At 42.8% G+C, this 19,630-nt stretch overlaps 1 protein-coding gene across 1 annotated transcript in view; it reads left to right on the top strand.

Annotated features, from left to right (window-relative positions):
* Window positions 1-12,071: 12,071 nt before the first annotated feature.
* Window positions 12,072-19,630, top strand: part of LOC126236938 (esterase FE4-like) — an 87,087-nt gene continuing 79,528 nt past the window's right edge. Inside the window, exons 1-2 of the mRNA XM_049946628.1 lie at window positions 12,072-12,171; window positions 18,689-18,826. Of these exons, the coding sequence (XP_049802585.1) occupies window positions 12,103-12,171; window positions 18,689-18,826 (207 nt within the window). The 5' untranslated portion in view covers window positions 12,072-12,102. The remainder of the gene's footprint in view (window positions 12,172-18,688; window positions 18,827-19,630) is intronic.

Raw genomic sequence — 19,630 nt, forward strand, 5'->3', positions numbered from 1 at the left:
TTGGTGGAGAAGCTGTAAGACAGAGGACTGTGACGAACGTGGGACCACGACCCTGGACTGATCATTATCAGAACGCAACAGCAAAACACCACGTCGAACAAAAAGTCTCTCCTTGTGAGCAAAAAATAGGCGAACCAACGGATCCTCGATCCGTGACTTTGACAAGGGCCATTTAGTAGCAACAAAACGCAAAACGGTAGCAAGGACAGGGTCTGCAGCTGTGGCTGTAGCTACACGACGAAAATCAATCGGAAACGATTCCACCACGTCATCGGTTTCCGAATCAATGAAGATGCAAGCAAGTTCGGAAGAATCGAATGCTCTATTCTCAGCAAGAGGCAAACGGGACAACGCATCGGCGTTTCCGTGCTTAGCAGTGGACCGATACAAGATATCGTAGCGGTACTGCGAGAGGAAAATAGACCAGCGGATGAATTTCTGCGCTGTACGCGGAGGTACAGGCTTGGTCGGATGAAAAAGCGACGTCAAAGGTTTGTGGTCTGTGATGATGGTAAAGTGACGACCATACAAGAAATCATGAAATTTTGTAACACCAAAGACGAGAGCCAAAGCTTCTTTCTCGATCTGTGAATAATTTCTTTGCGCAGACGAGAGCAATTTGGACGCAAAGGCAATAGGGCGATCGTGCGATCCATCTTTGTGCGCAAGCACACCACCGATCCCGAAATCCGATGCATCTACCATCAACAAAAGGGGTTTCTGGGGATCGAATGGCGTAAGGCAAGTATTGGAAAGCAACGCCGATTTCAACTGGCGAAAGGCGCGTTCGCATTCCGTCGTCCAGACGAACAGAACACCTTTACGGCGTAAGCGATGAAGCGGAGCTGAAATGGAAGAGGCGTGGCGCTCATAGCGACGATAATAATTTATTTTTCCCAGCAAACTCTGTAGCTGCTTCAAATTCTGCGGCGAAGGCAAGTCTTGTATGGCATGGCGGTGCTCTGGACTGGGATGTATGCCTTGGGCATTGATTACATGTCCCAGATAGGGTAAGTCACGAGCAAAAAACACACATTTGTCCTTCCGCAAGCGAAGACCATTTTGTCGCAAGACCTGAAATAATGCCGGCCGAAGTGGCCGTGCGGTTAAAGGCGCTGCAGTCTGGAACCGCAAGACCGCTACGGTCGCAGGTTCGAATCCTGCCTGGGGCATGGATGTTTGTGATGTCCTTAGGTTAGTTAGGTTTAACTAGTTCTAAGTTCTAGGGGACTAATGACCTTAGCAGTTTAGTCCCATAGTGCTCAGAGCCATTTTTGAACCTGAAATAATGTTCTGAGACTGGCTAAATGTTCTTCTTCCGTCTTTCCGGAGATCACAATATCGTCCAGATAGTTTGCTGCAGTAGGGACCGACGCACAAACAGTTTGTAGATATTGCTGAAACAATGCAGGGGCAGATGCACACCCGAATGGCAGTCGTTTGAATCGATACAAACCAAGATGCGTGTTAACCACCAAAACGCGCTGGGATTCTTCGTCCACCGGTATTTGCAAGTACGCATCTGCTAGGTCCAACTTCGAAAAATATTTACCCGGGCACAGTTTGTCAAAAAGATCTTCCGGGCGAGGTAAAGGAAAAGTTGCAATCACTAGTTGTGGATTCACTGTTGCCTTGAAGTCCACACAAAGTCTCAATTTTCCGGTAGGTTTTGGCAAAATTACTAAGGGTGATGCCCAGAGAGAAGCCTGCACACGTTCAATTACACCTTGCGATTCCAAATCGTGTAACGTTCTTGCGACCTCATCACGCAATGCGTGGGGAACATTGCGCGCCCTGAAAAATTTCTGTTGCGCGTTGACTTTCAATTCCAAATGTGCTTTATAGTTCTTAGCGCAACCAAGGCCCGGTGCAAAAATGTCTGCAAATTCTTCACATAGACGAGAAACACTGTCTGAAGGCACAGTCTGGTTCACTGATAGGACCTGATTGACTATAGACAAGTTAAACAACTGAAATAAATCTAAACCAAACAAGTTCACAGCAGAAGAAGAATGAAGGACGTAAAATGACACAAGTTTTGTTTGTCCCTCGTATGTTGCAAGAAGGCTGCACTGTCCTAACACAGGGATATGCTGACCGGAATAGCTACTGAGCTTAACATTTGCGGCATGCAACGGAGGTGTGCCCAGCTGTTTGTACGTGTCGTGATTGATCAGTGAAACTGCAGCTCCGGTATCGAGCTGGAATGGTATCACGTTGCCATTAATGTCCAAGTCTACAAAAAGTTTATTGTCCTGCTAACGACAAGAGCGACTGTCTCGCGCAACGTGAACTTACACTGGTACAGAATAATGTGCGACTTGACGGGATTTCCGGCAATGTCGACGCACACTATTTGTGGGACAAACACAGTCACTGTTACAGAGAGTGGCACTGGGCGGAGTGGAATGAACTACATGAATGTCCATGGGCGAAGGTTCACGAGCCTGAGTATCCTTGGTTCGAATTTGATGCCGGCGCGAAGTAAAGGGCCTGGAATGGTTGTGAGTGTCTGATCTGAGCTTTGTCTGGCAAACACATTGAACATGCCCTTTTTTATTACAGAAAAAGCAAATAGCTTGGCGTGACGGGCAATTCTCACGCGAATGTCTAGTAGCACACCACGGGCATGATTTTAGCACTGCATTTGCTTGCTTGCATGGCACACGTGGCGAAGAGCTTGGCGGCAGCTGCACGGACGGGCGCGAGGGCTGTTTACTGTTCTGTGTAACTCGCCCGGTGGACCGGTTAATGTGACACACGGCTGGCGAAGCTTCAAATGATTCCTGAGCAAAGTCAAGTGTGAACTGCCGATCCAATATGTCCATCACTTGTTGAAGGGAGGGATTGACTAGTTTCAAAATCTGTTCCCGTATACGAACATCAGAAACGTTCTGTGCAATTGCATCACGTACCATAGTATCTTAATAAGGGAGTCCACATTCACACTCAAAAGCACAATCCCTAGTAATGCCTTGCAAAGTTGCAACCCACTCCCGATTAGTTTGACTGGCCGTACGCTTTGTACGAAAGAACGTATACCTTTTTGCAACTACATTGACTGATTCTTTGAAATATGCATCTAATGCAGACAAAATTTCGTCGTAGGACAGAGTTGCTACATCGCATCGGGGAAATAATTTCACTATCACTCAGGACGTGGACATGCCGACGCACGAAAGCAATAAAGGCTGCCGCTCATTACCTTGAATTCTGTAGGCGGCGAGATGGAATCCAAATTGGCGTGACTACTCTGTCCAGCTTTCCAGTGCCGCATCAAAAGGACGAAAAGGTGGTGCAACTGCGTGTTGTGGCTGCGGTAGTGGTGGAGCGGCGGCTGCCCATCGGTTTGCAGTGCACGTTGACCCTGGACGAGCTGTCCAAGGGCATCCAGTAAGGCCTGCGGCTGCTGATTCTGTAAGCGATAAAATTCGGACAGTACATCTGGAGATTGTGGCGAAGCCATGACACAAGTAAATCAGGGGAAATACGAACGCAAAATCCTCGGCGCCAACCGTTGTGACTTGGCAAGACAGCCAAGTCACTGGGAGGTAGCCGAAAGGCACGCGTTTAAGCTCACGCAGGCTGGCGTGAGGTCTGGAACAGGTAAAGTAATTATACTATCAAGAAAAGTACTTAGTTGCTGGAATACTTAACTTTAATCCATAATTGGTGAACATCGGTCTGACGGTACAGGCATCACAAGATTAACAGCAAATGATAATGGCGCCTTGCTAGGTCGTAGCAAATGACGTAGCTGAAGGCTATGCTAACTATCTTCTCGGCAAATGAGAGCGTAATTTGTCAGTGAATCATCTCTAGCAAAGTCGGCTGTACAACTGGGGCGAGTGCTAGGACGTCTCTCTAGACCTGCCGTGTGGCGGCGCTCGGTCTGCAATCACTGATAGTGGCGACACGCGGGTCCGACGTATACTAACGGACCGCGGCCGATTTAAAGGCTACCACCTACAAAGTGTGGTGTCTGGCGGTGACACCACATGTTGCCCTTAATGTTCGTATCGTCACAACTGACATTAAACTGTCGAGAAGGCTGAGTGAGCACGGCCTGAAAGCCCATAAACTGTAATCGGAAGGCAGATGCTAATCTGGCTTACCATTAACTGTCCTCCTGTCACACGGTGTCAGTGCCTCGTCAATCAACGATCATACACACAAAAAACTGGGCGCGCCACCCATGAGACCTGCTGCACAGGACTCTGTTCTTATTCCAAGCAAAGTACTCCATTCCGTTTGCGAACTGAAAGTAATGTACAAAAAAGGCTCGTCCGAGAGCCGAACAGTTTTTTTGGCTTAGATACTTTTCAAGCCTTCGGCTTTCAGACTGTTGACGTAGTCCACCTGCGGCAGAATGTCGCAGTTGCGTGACTTTAAGAGGATACAGGATGACTTAGACTTTCCTTGTATGCAGCTAGCCCCAAATGTATAAAAATGTAAGTTATTGCGAATGAGTAACAAAATAATAGTGTAATATTCGAATACACCAACAGTAATGTCCTGCCTGACACAGTCACGTCCGTTAAATATCCACTGAAAACACTGCAAAGTAGTATGAAATGGAACGCACACATAAGGTTGGTTCAAGGGAAGGTTAGCGGTCTTCTTCGGTTTACTGGCAGAATTCTAGGCAATTGTAGCTCATCCAAAAAGGAGACCGCTTACAAAACACCTGGGCATCCATTTCTTGAGTACTGCTTGAGTATGTGGGATTACCACCAAGTCGAATTAAACTAACACATGGAAGCGACTGAGAGAGGTGACGCCAGAATCGCCACTACTGGGTTTGATTAACACGCGAGTATTATGCACATGCTTAGTGAACTCAGGTGGGAATCGCTGGAGGGAACGTGGCTTTCCTTTCCAGAAATGCTACTGACAAAATTTAGAGAACTGGCAAATCAAGTTGACTGCAGAACGATACTACAGCCGCCATAGTGCATCTCGCGTCAGTAATAGAACTTAGGGCTCGTACGGAGGGATGTAGACAGACGTTTCTCCCTTGCGCTATTTGCTAGTGGAAAAGGAAAGGAAATAACTAGTAGTGGTACACGGTATCACCCACCACGCACCATACGCTGGCTTTCTGTGTATGGAAAAAAGCATTAATGCATTGCTGTTCACGCAAAATAACTTTACTTATTAGAACTAAAGATCACATCCAGAGATGTTACTTGGTAAACTAACAGTAAGAGGTCTTATTTCTTATCTGTATATAGAAAAAGATGAAATAAATTAGTCTTCTGTTAAAAGAGTACAAAAATTCTGTAACAGTTCCGGTGACAAGTGGGGAAAGAAGTAATCATACATACAAAAGGAAATTACAATGTGCATGTATATAATGACACTGTTGGCATTTTGTAGGCATTCCTCTTTTTGAACGGCTTTGGCATGAAATGAACCAGTTTCGTTGTAGACATTGTTTCAAACCAGTCTTTCTTCATTTTTCATGTTTTACGGCCATTCTTTCAAGCTTACTCCAAAGATATTCAATGGGCTTAGGTCTGATCTCTGTGCTGAAAATTAAAGAATATGAGCAGTGTAGGAGATCAACCACAGACGAAAAATTACCGTTGTACACTAGGGGCCATTGTGTTGTTGAAAGTAGTAATCTCTATCTAAGCCCCAAGCTTTTAATACATGAAAGATTTTACTTTACATTAGTTAAATACTGATATCTGTCCATGTCACCTTCAACGAAAACAAGTTGTCCAGCACCAGATTTAGTCGAACCCATACCATAATTCCTTCGTCACCGCGCTATACTTGGGTTGAATGTGTATCTGGTCGTCTCCACACCGAAATTCTGCCATCACACACAAATATATTGAATTTACTTTCATCTGTGATCAGTATCTAGTCGCAGAAACTTGTCTTCTTGTTTATTTGCTCTCGGCAAAATTAAATCACAATTTCATGTTCTTCTTGCTGATGTAAGATTTTCTTCTAGGTTCTCTATCTCCATAACATGCACTACTTAAAATATAGTGAACAGCCCTTGGTGTGGTTTCCTTTCCAAACGGACCGTTAACATGTGCAGACAATGCTGAAGTTGTCAATATAGGATCTTTTTTGAACATTCATGTTAACATATTCCTTTATCTTTGCATTAGTTTTATTGGCTGCACAGTTGTTCGGCTTCTTCCACTAACATCAGCTATTTCTGAAAATGATTTTCCCGTCTACATTATAGGAGATAATTATTTGCTTTTCCTCTACAGCTGTTACCTTCTCTTTGCATCTCTTTTTGCTGTTGCACGGGCATTCACCGCTTATTAAAACCAACATACGCAAGGTGCGGCCTACCACGCAGGCCGTTCCTTGCTGCAAGTGGGTCGTTAGCAGTTTCTGTGTTAACATTTCTAATAGTGTATGAATAGTTTTTCCCCCACTGTGTGAAGCGAAGTGGTACAAAGCTGTTACTTACTTCTTGCAGAAGGCTAATTTAGTTCATTATTTTATACAGGGTGCGCTAAAATTCCCGTTACAAACTTCTAGGACTTATGGAGAGGATTGAATAGAGAATAGAGAACCCAGCCGTTAGAATACATGTAGGTATGAAACAGGGTAGTCATAATTGGGGGTGGGGGGGGGGTGTTTACGTCCGATCGGCTGATGTCATTTGACGTCTATGCTATGTCTCTCAGCTGATTCGAGTCTCATTCACGTGTCTGTGAGAGTTAAAGCACAAAATGAGGACAGATTGACAGAAAACACCGACATGGCCCCGTACGGCCAAGCTCAAGGTAGCGGAAGAGCTGTTCATCTCTTTTTATCAAGACCGTTCTTCATAAAGTACGGCGGCATCGCGCACCCTATTCGTCACGTTTGCGCAACGGCCACTACGAAGGGGAACCTTCATCGTCAGCAGGCGTGACTGTGGTTTTCCAGGGAGACGCCTCACAACCAAATTAACTGTAAACGACAGTGTTTGTGAAAAGTGATTAAGTTTCGCTTTCATTTCTTTGGAAATGCTTGTAAAAGCAGCTGTTTTACCAACTTGTTTTCAAATGGTTGCAGCACGGATGCGGTACGTTTGCGGGCATGGGTTCCAGTTGAAAGTATTATCCACTCAGTCGCTTCTACAAGTCCTAGAAGGCTGTAAGAAGCATTTTAGAGTGCCCTGTACGTACAGATTTGGAAGGAAACCCCATATTGTTAGTTTACCAAGTAGCACTTCAAGTTGTGATCTTTAGTGTTAATAAACATAGTTATTATTAATGAAAGGCGATGTATGAATACCTTTTTTTTCCATGACTGTATGTGGACATGACTGGATGTGGATGTTGATGTACTTGAAAAAACTAAAGGCAACAGGAGGTGCTCCAAGAACCAGGACGAAAGACGCATCAACGCTGGAAAACCAGGGATAGCAAACTGCTGTAGTCAGCAAAATAATACATCTCATTATGCAAACAAGATATCTGAAGGACATGAAACCTGAGGTACCGAATGTCAGTATTAGTAACACTGCGTCATTCTATGATTAGATTGATACCAGATTCATATTCTGCGTTTTTATTCCGGTTTTTGTATGTTCCTTGCATATGTTTATGATTTCGAGCCTGTTCGGTCGACTTAAAAATCTTGTAGTACTGTAAGGGTTTTGTTTCGTACAGAAAATTGTAGGTTTGGTTGTATTTTGTATGTCACGCGACAAAGTAAAGCTTCAATAGGATCTGAGTAAAAGTGGGCAACATCACTGTCAAAAATGTTGCCCTGCGTGAGGCTGTTAGTAGAACGTTTGCTTTGTGAGTGGAATGCAGTCTTGGAGAGAGAGAGAGAGAAAGAGTCGATTTGTTTCTTATAATGGAGTAAGATGTATTTAGGCCGTGCTGCGCGCTGGCAATAACTTTCTTATATTATTTATGGACAGATATTTTGTAAATTCATTCAGAAGACTTCAAAAAGTACTGTAATAGCGCATTTATCGAGACAAGCAAGAGTAGTAATTAATTTGGTCAGGGATTTAGAAACGGAGATTCTTGAGAATTTTACGATAGCATAACAAAATCTGATTTACTAACTTTTCTTCAAAGATGGGTAGCATAGGTCTTTGTATGAAAGTAAAAAAAAAATAATTATTGTTCAGGTTTTTCCACTATTGATGTAATGTGAATTTTTAATATTTCAAGTGTTAAATTACTATATGTTAGTGATGCTAGGTTTTGTTAATACGGTTACCTTATTCTTTTTCCATCAGTCAGCATTCGTCTCTTTATTTCAAGTTTCACATATATACTTTCACTTTGGCGAACTTTTAAGTAACAGAACTTTAATTGACAATGATCATTGCAGTAACGAGTTTTATTAGCACAGAAGCTTCGTGAATGTTTCTGTAATTTAAAGCATGAATTGCAGGTCGTGTTGCTAGTAGTTTGAATTTTTATTTTTTAACCTGCGTAGCAGCAGCAGCCGCAGTAGTTTGGAGATAGCATCAGCACAGCATTTATTCATTGCGCAAACAGGTAGGCAATGTGTAATTTACCTGTGACAAAATTAACATTTTAACACTGAAATACTTTTCAGACAGGGCATTTTTGGTAGTTATTTATATTTCACGTTTTTCTCGCAGTAACCCATTGTTTGTATAATTGCTAACAGGACAGTTCTCATAAATTTGAAAGAACAGACTGTACTCTTGCCACGAGCGTTGCAGTAAACTGTTTAATGTTGCATTTCCGATTAACTTTAGCATTGCTGATCACTTTTCAAGAACAGACTGTACTCCGACCACGAGCGTTGCAGTACACAGTTTAATGATGCATTTCTGATTAACTTTTGCACTGCTGGCCACTTTTCAAGAATTATGAGATTTTTCATGAACTTAAATACGAGCTTAACTGTGTCTGTAATCACGAGTTCAACTTCACCTTACCGAAAAGACAAAATACCAGTAAATGTAACTGTATATTACAACAAAAAGTAATTAGCCACTTTCATTACATTAGATTTTTATCTTTTCCAGTATCTAGATAGCTGATAGCGTTATGTGAAATCAGTGAAGTTAAATACAGTACTGGCCATTAAAATTGCTACACCAAGAAGAAATGCAAATGATAAACGGGTATTCCTAGGACATATATTATACTAGAACTGACATGTGGTTACAATTTCACGCAATTTGGGTGCATAGATCCTGAGAAATCAGTGCCCAGAACAACCACCTCTGGCCGTAATAACGGCCTTGATACGCCTGGGCATTGAGTCAAACAGAGCTTGGATGGCGTGTACAGGTACAGCTGCCCATGCAGCTTCAACATAATACCACAGTTCATCAAGTGTAGTGACTGGCGTATTGTGACGAGCCATTTGCTCGGCCACCATAGACCAGACGTTTTCAGTTGGTGAGAGATCTGGAGAATGTGCTGGCCAGGGCAGCAGTCGAACATTTTCTGTATCCAGAATGGCCCGTACAGGACCTGCATCATGCAGTTGTGCATTATCCTGTTGAAATGTAAGGTTTCGCAGGGATCGACTGATGAGTGGAGCCACGGGTCGTAACACATCTGAAATGTAACGTCCACTGTTCAAAGTGCCGACAATGCGAACAAGAGGTGACCGAGACGTGTAACCAATGGCACCCCACACCGTCACGCCGGGTGATACGCCAGTATGGCGATGACGAATACACGCTTCCAATGTGCGTTCACCGTGATGTCGCCAAACACGGATACGACCATCATGATGCTGTAAACAGAACCTGGATTCATCCGAAAAAATGACGTTTTGCCATTCGTGCACCCAGGTTCGTCGTTCAGTATACTATCGCAGGCGCTCCTGTCTGTGATGCAGCGTCGAGTGTAACCGCAACCATGGTCTCCGAGCTGATAGTCCATGCTGCTGCAAACGTCGTCGAACTGATCGTGCAGATGGTTGTTGTCTTGCTAACGTCTCCATCCGTTGACTCAGGGATCGAGACGTGGCTGCACGATCCGTTACAGCCATGCGGATAAGGTGTCTGTCATCTCGACTGCTAGTGATACGAGGCCGTTGGGATCCAGCACAGCGTTCCGTATTACCCTCCTGAACCCACCGATTCCATATTCTGCTAACAGTCATTGGATCTAGACCAACGCGAGCAGCAATGTCGCGATACGATAAACCGCAATCGCGATAGGCTACAATCAGATCTTTATCAAAGTCGGAAACGTGATGGTACGCATTTCTCCTCCTTACACGTGGCATCACAACAACGTTTCACCAGGCAACGCCGGTCAACTGCTGTTTGTGTATCAGAAATCGGTTTGAAACTTTCCTCATGTCAGCACGTTGTAGGTGTCGCCACCGGCGCCAACTTTGTGTGAATGCTCTGAAAAGCTAATCATTTGAATATCACAGCATCCTCTTCTTGTCGGTTAAATTTCGCGTCTGTAGCACCTCATCTTCGTCGTGTAGCAATTTTAATGGCCAGTAGCGTAAATGTTTATTATGAGGCAGTACATGGGAAGTAGTAGTCTAGTTGAACAAGAGAAACATAATGTGCTCTGTGTCTTTTAACGGAGCTGTTTTTCATCTTATACACACAGCATGTTTAATAAAACGTTGCTCATATTGATAAATGAGGTAGTAATTCTGAAAACCATAAAAAATTCCATAAACGTGTCGGGAAACAAATTCTAATTGACACGTGAGCTTTTCTATTCTACGATAGCTGTCTGTCTTGAGGAATAGAGGAGGTGCTGAACATCCGATTTGGCCGCATGAAGTAATGGATTAAGGTCAGGAGAAAGTAAAGGCCATCCTCCTGTATTCAGCAACAAATCCAGCGCTGCTTGAAAGTCTGTATATGGTGTCGCGGCAGAAAATGGGGCAGTGAACCATCATTCATCTTTTTTGCCTTTATGGGAGCGAAACATTTTCCGAGAGAGGGGACAATTTATCGCACAAAAGTTGGTGATAAACAGCACCTGTTAATTAGTCCGACAAAGTTTATGCGCCTATGTTTCTGCCACCCACTGTTCCTGACCATACAACATTCCTTGGTTCCACGATCGCTCAAAGGACGAGATCAGCCTACACATGCTTATTGCAGTAAATAATTATTCCACTCAGTGTTAATTTTTTTAAAACTTGAATCAACTTTATTCATTTGAATACGCACCATAAAATTTCACTAAGATCGTTTTATAATAGCTGCTCGCAGTTTACAGTGTTTCACGTTTTCCAGGCGGCGAAATCGTTTCCTAAATCATCGGGTTACACTGTGGTGGAAATAACTTTTGTTTCACGGATTTGGTAATGAAACGAAAGGCGGAATGCTGACAGTCTACGTCTGGCTGCTAGGTTATCCGTCGGTGTACTGAGACGACTAGAAACGTCTCACTTTCATATTCCCGATATCAACAAATGTATAGGGTTACATGAAACGAGATATCAACACATGTATCCAAAGGACACAATTATATACCTCGAATGTGAAGCTAAGTTGGAAAAGAAGAACCACAACAACTTCTACTAGAGTTTCTTCTCGAAAGCGTTGCCTTCACGTTCGCTAACATACTCCACTAAATTAGGTGAGCAGAAGTTTGTTCAGTTGCACGAATATTTTGATTCCTCTGAGCTGCTAGACTTCGTGTAGAGAGAAATCGTCAGGCACACTACAAAATAAGACTGAAATACAACAAATGGCATTTTGTATGGGAAAAACTGATTGACGAGGGACAGTAATATCCGTAATTTCTTAAACTTGTGTTTAGTCACTATTCATTTGAACGTACTTCACAAACTCATTATTTCAGTCTATAAACAGAACAAAAATTTGTTACATATGAATAACTTTGATGATTGTTTATATGTATTTTTCCATAATATTTACTCAGTTCCTCTTTGTTACATAATGGTTGATAGTTACTCCCATGTGAATGAAAGAGTCTTAGCTTTTGCAGGTTCTGCATACTGCGAAACGGATGAGTAAATCTTTAATTCACAATTCTTGTTACTTTGTACAGCAGTTCGATAAGGCTGAAGATATTGTTGATTGCGCTGTTGAGTATTTGATTCATGATAAGAGTATTTATCTGTAAGCGCTAATGTTAAGCACAGCTGTCCATAGTTAGCGTAGAGCGACAGCAACTCTTGAACAACATGGGTGTTCTCACAGCTCTTCACTTACCAACCATAGTTCAACTATCTTTGTTACCGGTCTTCATATTTGTAAGTCAATAATGTCACGCAAAGCATGGCGCATATTTTGTTTTGTAATACATTTTGTGTGTTAATTTAGGGAACCTATGTGTCTTGCACCGCAGTTTAAGTGCCACAGAAATAGCTGGGATGTTAGCTAATAGTATGAGGTAAAATACTGTTAGGGAATAAATTATATTTGAGGAATTTTGTCTCTGTATGTACTGAGAAGATAACGTTTGTACAACAGACTCTGAAAATAGCCTCATTACTTAAACTTTTGTAAGAGAGTGAACAAGTGTACCTTCTCTCAGCATTTCAGCCTACATCAGGAACATACTGTAAGTTGGCCAGTGATTAAAGCGTTGTATCATCGATCTGCCGTGGATCATGCGATCATCACGAGGCTGCATATTATTTAGTTCACGTTTCAATTTTGTGATGCTTGTAAAGTTTCTTTTTTGGTTGATGATTCAAGACTTTTTATGGATTTTAGGAACATCTATACAAACGCATCAGGATCACTATTACTCTTTTTAGAGAAATTCTTTATGTTTATTGTTGTAATACAAGTCAGGTCAAAACTGGAAATCACGTGAGTTAGTCTTGAAGACCACACATCGCCGTGTATTGATAAGAGTATTGGTTGGTGCTGTCCACACGCACTCAAAACAATACAGCATTGAGACAAAGGATTGAAGGCTGCAGTCGGTTCGGTTTCTACTACAGGAGACTGACCAAACTGACTGACATCTTACTGCATGGAGAAATGTGTGGGTGGCTCGGTGGCTAGGCTACAAATCTAAAGGTTCAGTGACCACTCCCCAGTTTTTACTAAACTTTTATTTACCGCTTCTTTGACATCTGAAAGTGAGCCTTCTGTACAGACTATGCCATATTGCACAGTACGTGGTTCCTCTTTCATAATTGTTTTTTTTTTATGAACTACCTACGTCATAGCTTTGTTAGTCTCGATGTCAAAATTTGAACACATGGCGATGCTTGGGAACTTTGGGCGATGCTTTTCTTTTACTGCTCTTAATATCAGGGGCATCTTCCTTTCCCATTACTAGGTCTTGATACTCTCGTTGCATGACACGGAAGGGTTTTTATGTATTTTCGAATGCCTGAGGGTAGATCAGAACAGTTCATTTCCGTCAGAACGTAGCAATACTAACCTCCCAATTTACACTCAAACATACCAGTTTGCGCTCCACAGTTGGCCAATAAAACAGCACGTCGCATATACTGAGCCATTTCCTGTGTGATGGCTAGCCGAGCTGTGCCTCCCCCCGTCACACTTTGCCTGCAGCCTCCGATGTGTCAGTATGACATCCCTTGGAACACGGTTTGGGTATAAGTCAGGTTGCTTTGTGTCAATTAGAGTTTCATTATATATGTGATTAAAAAGTATTAGCACTTTCATATTCAATTGATGATTAAAGATGCTTTTCAATAGTATTCGCGTTTGGACGCCAACAGATTCATGCATAACTTGAGGTTTTGTTGTGTTATGTTCAGCAGTATCTAACCATGCCGCCATATCGCGCTATCTGGTGATCATATCTATGTGATCGATTGTGAGACAATCTACTGGTTCACTTTCTTCATCAGTTTCGAACATCTTATCCCACATTTCTTCCGAGAGGTGGTCTTGCTGATCCATTGTATCAGTTTCATAAATATCTTTTCGGGGCTTTTAAGGGACCATAGTACATGGTGATTCTAATTTAGTTACCTGAAAGTAATATGAAATAACGCAGTAGATTTACTTACCTGCAATAATGTATTCTTATTTCTTAATCTCAAAGAACATAAAAATCCTTTCTACAATGTTCGCTGTAGCTTCCTCTTGTCCGACGGTATGTATCCCATCAGATGTCAGTCTTCAGTCGCTGTAGCCGTGAGGGACCTTGATCTTTCCCTCGACATGCCACACAACCTATTTCCGTACCATGCTTTTATAGTCTTTGCCCGACGGAGAGCTATGTGGTACTCCGTTCTGAAACGTCTTCTTACAGTAACTGGTGATTGCTTTCTTGGTACCACTAGCAACACGTTCCACACGTCTCCATTGTTACTGCGTTCACAGACTGTTCGCGCATGACGAGCGACTGCAGCGACATTTGGAGGCGTAGGATTGAAACTTGTGACCACGGCGTGTGGTTCGAAGAGCTCACGGAGAACAATCGGTATTACCAGTCAAGAGTGTGGACATTATTTGTTGTTACTTTCAAGTCACTACGAGGGTAATGTGATAAGTCTGGTAAAAAATTAATTAAAAATGTTTGTTTCCTTAATAAACGACCTTTCTGCTCGATATATCTACTTTGAAGGATATACACTTGGTCGAGCTGTACTTCAGCTTTTTCGTCCCATCGGAAAAACAGATTCCCTCAGGCTCTACAAAATACTCGTTGACTGGAACTGTCACTTCCTTATTTGATGAAAATTTCTTCCCAGAAAACCAAAGTATCAAGTTACGGGCAGGAAAAAGTCACTAGGGGATAGTCTGACGCATGGGTTGGATGAGGAACAAATTACAAACCCAGTTCATGCACTTTCGCCATTGTGATCCCTGATCTGTGGGAGTGGTGCATTAGCCTGGTTAACGAGAAGTTTTTTACGTGCAAACCCTTGTCATTTTTCAGCCAACACAAGTTTCAAACGATCCAATAATGGAACATAATAGGGTCCTTTTGTGGTACTACTTTTCTTCCAAATAATCTGTGTTGATTATTTCTTGGGAATCCAAAGGAGCAACGGCCATCATGATACCAACTGACAAAATGATCTTTGACTGCTTCAGTGCTCTTTCATCAGCCTTTGTCCGTTTTCTTTGTGCTGTAATGGAATATTGTGAAATAAATAAGTGGGTCTATGGGAGCTTATCTCCAGTTTGGTTCACCCCTTGACAGTCACCAAAATGCAAATGCATAGGAGAGATGCATTAAATTCCAACATGTGTAAAGCATCTGTGTTATTAACGAATCGACTGTTGCAGAACACAGAAGCAAGAACCACTTGCAGGTTTCCTATCAAACGGTTGCAGGGGCAACAAAAAAGGGATTTTCAATACTTCACCTAACTCCTGATCGAATTTAATAACGTAAATGGTGTCCCAATTTTCTAATTATGAGATTTAATCTTCTCTTAAAAGTTTAACACAATAATACTCGTAATTGATTCAGAAATTGTGTTTTCGTCTTGAAGCAGCGTACTTCGTGACACACACAATACTGCTTTTTATTCGTCCAGTATTTAAAAATGAGAGCACTTAGCGACCTCCACCAAACTTTACGCAGAATTACAAACCTTTACGTAATTTTTCTCGCTGACTACCTCCACAAAATGATGGATGGAAAAATGTTTATCGGTTACTAAATTTTCGCCCCTCACATAGTAAAACTACGTTTCCACTTATTGTTTCATTACTCTGACGATGTTCGCTAAATTTTCCGTACAAATTATGTACATAGATCGCTGAATTTGCCTTCTAAATTATTTCATGGCACGACATAAAGTTCAAGAGGTACGCCGACATGTCTCTGCTACCTTCCTCAGTACCCTATTATTGACAACATCTTATCTGTACCATCATTACCTAGACTAACTTTTTAATTTAAAAAAAATCATCAGTGGCGTCATTGTTTCTAATTATATGAACTGTTCTGAAGGCGATCTTCCTGTCTGCTGCACTGGATATCGGGGTTCCGTCCAGGCCAAGTGGGACGCTTCTTACAAGCGTACCATTTGCTTTGTGTTGACAAATTCATAATTTTGGGTAACAGTTAAGTTACTTTCATAATTACTGCAGCCTGCTCATTGACAATTTTGTTCTTGTGTTTGTCAAATGTTTCTAAATCATATCGAATCTTTCCCAGAGATACTCCTTATCTTTCACTATTTCACTTATTGACTGGAACTTTATGTTGCCAAATATAATTACAAGCCAAGGCAGCATGTTGTATATTCAGTCAAATGAAAGTATTAACATTTTTAAATGAAAAAATAACTCTTTTTCTTCAGACTCGTCAGCCTTCGTAACTGTTTTTATTATACTCAGGGACTCATGTACGCTCAGCATCAAGTGACTAGGGATATAGTGCTTGAAAATATTGTCTCATCTGTATAAAACTGTTGAACATTATTGTAAATACTTCTGTATTTTATTGGCTCAAGGCACTAGCTTTCAGTGTACATAGATATTGAATGTACAGTGCGTGACCTATGAATTTTTGTGACGCATTGGATGTTTAACTTACTATTTTGCTTTATGACACACCTCAATATGCTGTGCTACACAATTAAAGGCTCACTTTTTGAAACCGCGCAATTGTCCGCCACTGTGGCGCAAAAGTTTGAAACTTGCCTCAAAGCTGTCTTCAACGTTCCTCGGTAACTGCGCAGAAGCGCTACGCCTTGTGACGTCATCGTCGGTCTCGACGATGCCTCAAACAGCAAGGTGTCGACACGTGCGAAGAAACGACCAGAGCTCAGAAGTCCTGGTGAGGTGTAAGGCGGGTTACTGATGTCAAATTGGCACTAAATTTCATCACCTTTCTGCCCCTGCCACCGTGGATCTGTCTCGCGATGACAAGGTTGTCACAGTCCGTCTTACTCACATTTCATCCCTTCTTTTGACTTCTCTGCCACCAAGGTCAGACCCGCGACGCCGGCCGTAGTGGCCGTGCGGTTCTAGGCGCTACAGTTTGGAATCGAGCGACCGCTAAGGTCGCAGGTTCGAATCCTGCCTCGGGCATGGATGTGTGTGATGTCCTTAGGTTAGTTAGGTTTAATTGGTTCTAAGTTCTAGGCGACTGATGACCTCAGAAGTTAAGTCACATAGTGCTCAGAGCCAACCAGACCCGCGACGCCCAGCGTTGAAATAACTCGGCTTCCTTACGGGTGGCCGAGGAAAACATTTCAGACACACCGCCGCTCAGAATTGACACAAAAAAGTCTCAGGGGGTGGCACAAAGGTTGTCAATGAAACCACCCCCTTCCTGGGCCGTTGATTCCCACCCATTTCGCGCTCGGAAACGGCAGCTGGCATTCCGATGAGCGACAGCACGACGTTCCAGGCAAACTTTATCACTGTTGACACCCCCGAATGTTTCAGTTCTTTTTCTAAGGACACTTTGGGGCTGTATCGCCACTCAGCGTCATCGCACCCCCGTGGAGTGGAGCGATCGCGAAATTTGCTCTCGTGTACATGTTGGTAACACTACGGACTGTTCAGAACCTCTTGCCAAAATTTGAACGTGGTCGAAAGCAGCAAAGTGGGCTGACAATTTTTCAGCCTTCCAGTTTCGCGCCCTCCTGTGGCGTGATTACGGGGGGTTGCAATACTGACACATGCATTAATATAACAGCAAAACATTCTTCTAAGGCCAGGCAACCGCCAACCCCAGTTCGGTAACACTCTCTTGGCACTGGCCCACGTTTATTGAGAATTTATTAGATGATGTGCCCTTAGATAAAAACGGTGAAACAGTCTTAGGTGCCTGCAACCTGGCCAGCAGAATCGTAAGGCAGTTCAGTGGTTGCCTGACTGCAGGTGGATGGGGCTATTTCTCATGTTTTCTCTCTAAAACCACATTTTTTTAAAATTATCAGTATATGTGGGCAGTTGCCACAGAAGTTGTTGCCGAACTGCGGACAGGGAGGGGCGGGGGGCGGGGGGCGGAGAGGAGTCTTAAGAAGACACACTCGACCCCCCCCCCCTCTCCACCGCTCCTGTAATACCGCCTTGGGAGGGCGCAAAATAGGAGGGCTGAAAATACTTAAGCACCCTTTTGCTGTCAAAATTCGAAGAATGGTTTTATAAACGTCTGGAGGGGCGATCAGTGTCAAAGGTTGTCGAGAAATTCATCCAGTTGCTCTTCGGAATGTCAACTGTCGTTTACGACCGCCCAGGGGAAGAGAGTGGTTCCATTTACGCCCTTTTTGCCAGCCCTTGAGGCCTTTTCGTGTTGATTCTGAGCGACGGTGAGTCTGAAATGCTTTCCTCAGCCACTCATAAGAAAACCGCTTGATTTCTATGTTGCACGTCGCGGTTCTGACCCCCGTGACAGAAGCGTCAAAAAAAGGGGTGAAATTTGGGAGGGAGGGTGTGTGACGACCTTCCTATTGTGTAACAGGTCCACCGTGTTACTGGGCCGAATTGTGGTGAAATTTGACGGGTATGACACATCATTTATCAACCTTACACATCACCTGAACTTCTGATCTCTGGCCATTTTTCCTCCGGCGTCGACACTTTGCTTTTCGAACGCGGAGGTGACGTAGCAGTGCGTCACACTTTTGCACATTTACAGAGGAATGTTGTAGGCACCTTTGAGCAAACTTTCGTAGTGGAAAGCAATTGTGGGCTGTCAAGACAGTGATCTTTTAATTGTGTTGCACAATACATTTATATCTGCAAGTGTAGTATTAACATGATACATTCATGTCTTCAAATATATTTATTAGTTCTAGTTTTTGCCACGTTCACTCTTCCACTCTTCCTTGGAGCGGATTTTAATGTTCTTTCCGTTTCTTGCAGGCCCAAGAGTATGTAACTGTGGAAACGCAAGAAGGCACCCTGAGGGGCCAGTTATCTAAAACGTACACAAACATTCCTATGTACATGTTCCAAGGCATTCCGTATGCGGAGCCACCAGTTGGAGATCTCCGTTTTCAGGCAAGTTAATTATCAGTTCTCCTGCATAAAAAATGTACCAAGATAGAAGTAACAGTCTGCATCTCTCTTGTGGAATGTATTCACTTGACGTTTAAAGAAATGAGATACCGTATTTTGTTAGTTGTTTTCCTGGAAAGATAAATTTTTCAAGTCTGCTTGTGTCTATTGCAGAGTATTGTCACATTGCGTTTAAATAAGTGAGATACCACATTTCACTAGCTAATTTTATTTAACCACTCACCTCACTAAGTGATTATTTTGGCCCGTATGAAGATGTTTGGTTTGTAAACGAGGCTGTTGAATATTTGTGGATTAAGCACTACAAGACACAGTATACAGAAGGATGGATTTTAATGTATACAATCTTTAAGAGTCAAAAACACTTTACCATGCCTACGGTGTAAAAAACCCTCTGGCGTCCAAAACCCCTTTCAGTCGTCTCGCAATGGATAAATACACAAGTCCTGTATTGTTTTCAAAGCAATGTTGTATCATTCTTCCTGCAAAATATTCTCATGCAGGTAACGATGTTGGGGATGAATAGCGATCGAGCACTGTTCTCTCCGAAGTATACCACAAAGGCTCAATGATACTGAGATCCGGTGACAGAGGTGAAAAGGAGAATTGTAACAGTTGATTCTTGTACTCACAAAACCAGGACGAGGCCACCCAAAGGGTCATACAGCAAATACTCCAGTGAGACCTGTTATTAACCACAGGAAAGTACCCATATATTCCCTCATTAGACATGTGCTAAACAGGCTCACACAACAGTACACAACAAAATATAACAGAGCAGTTAAA

The sequence above is a fragment of the Schistocerca nitens genome, chromosome 2 (genome assembly GCF_023898315.1).
Source record: "Schistocerca nitens isolate TAMUIC-IGC-003100 chromosome 2, iqSchNite1.1, whole genome shotgun sequence".
NCBI lineage: Eukaryota > Metazoa > Arthropoda > Insecta > Orthoptera > Acrididae > Schistocerca > Schistocerca nitens.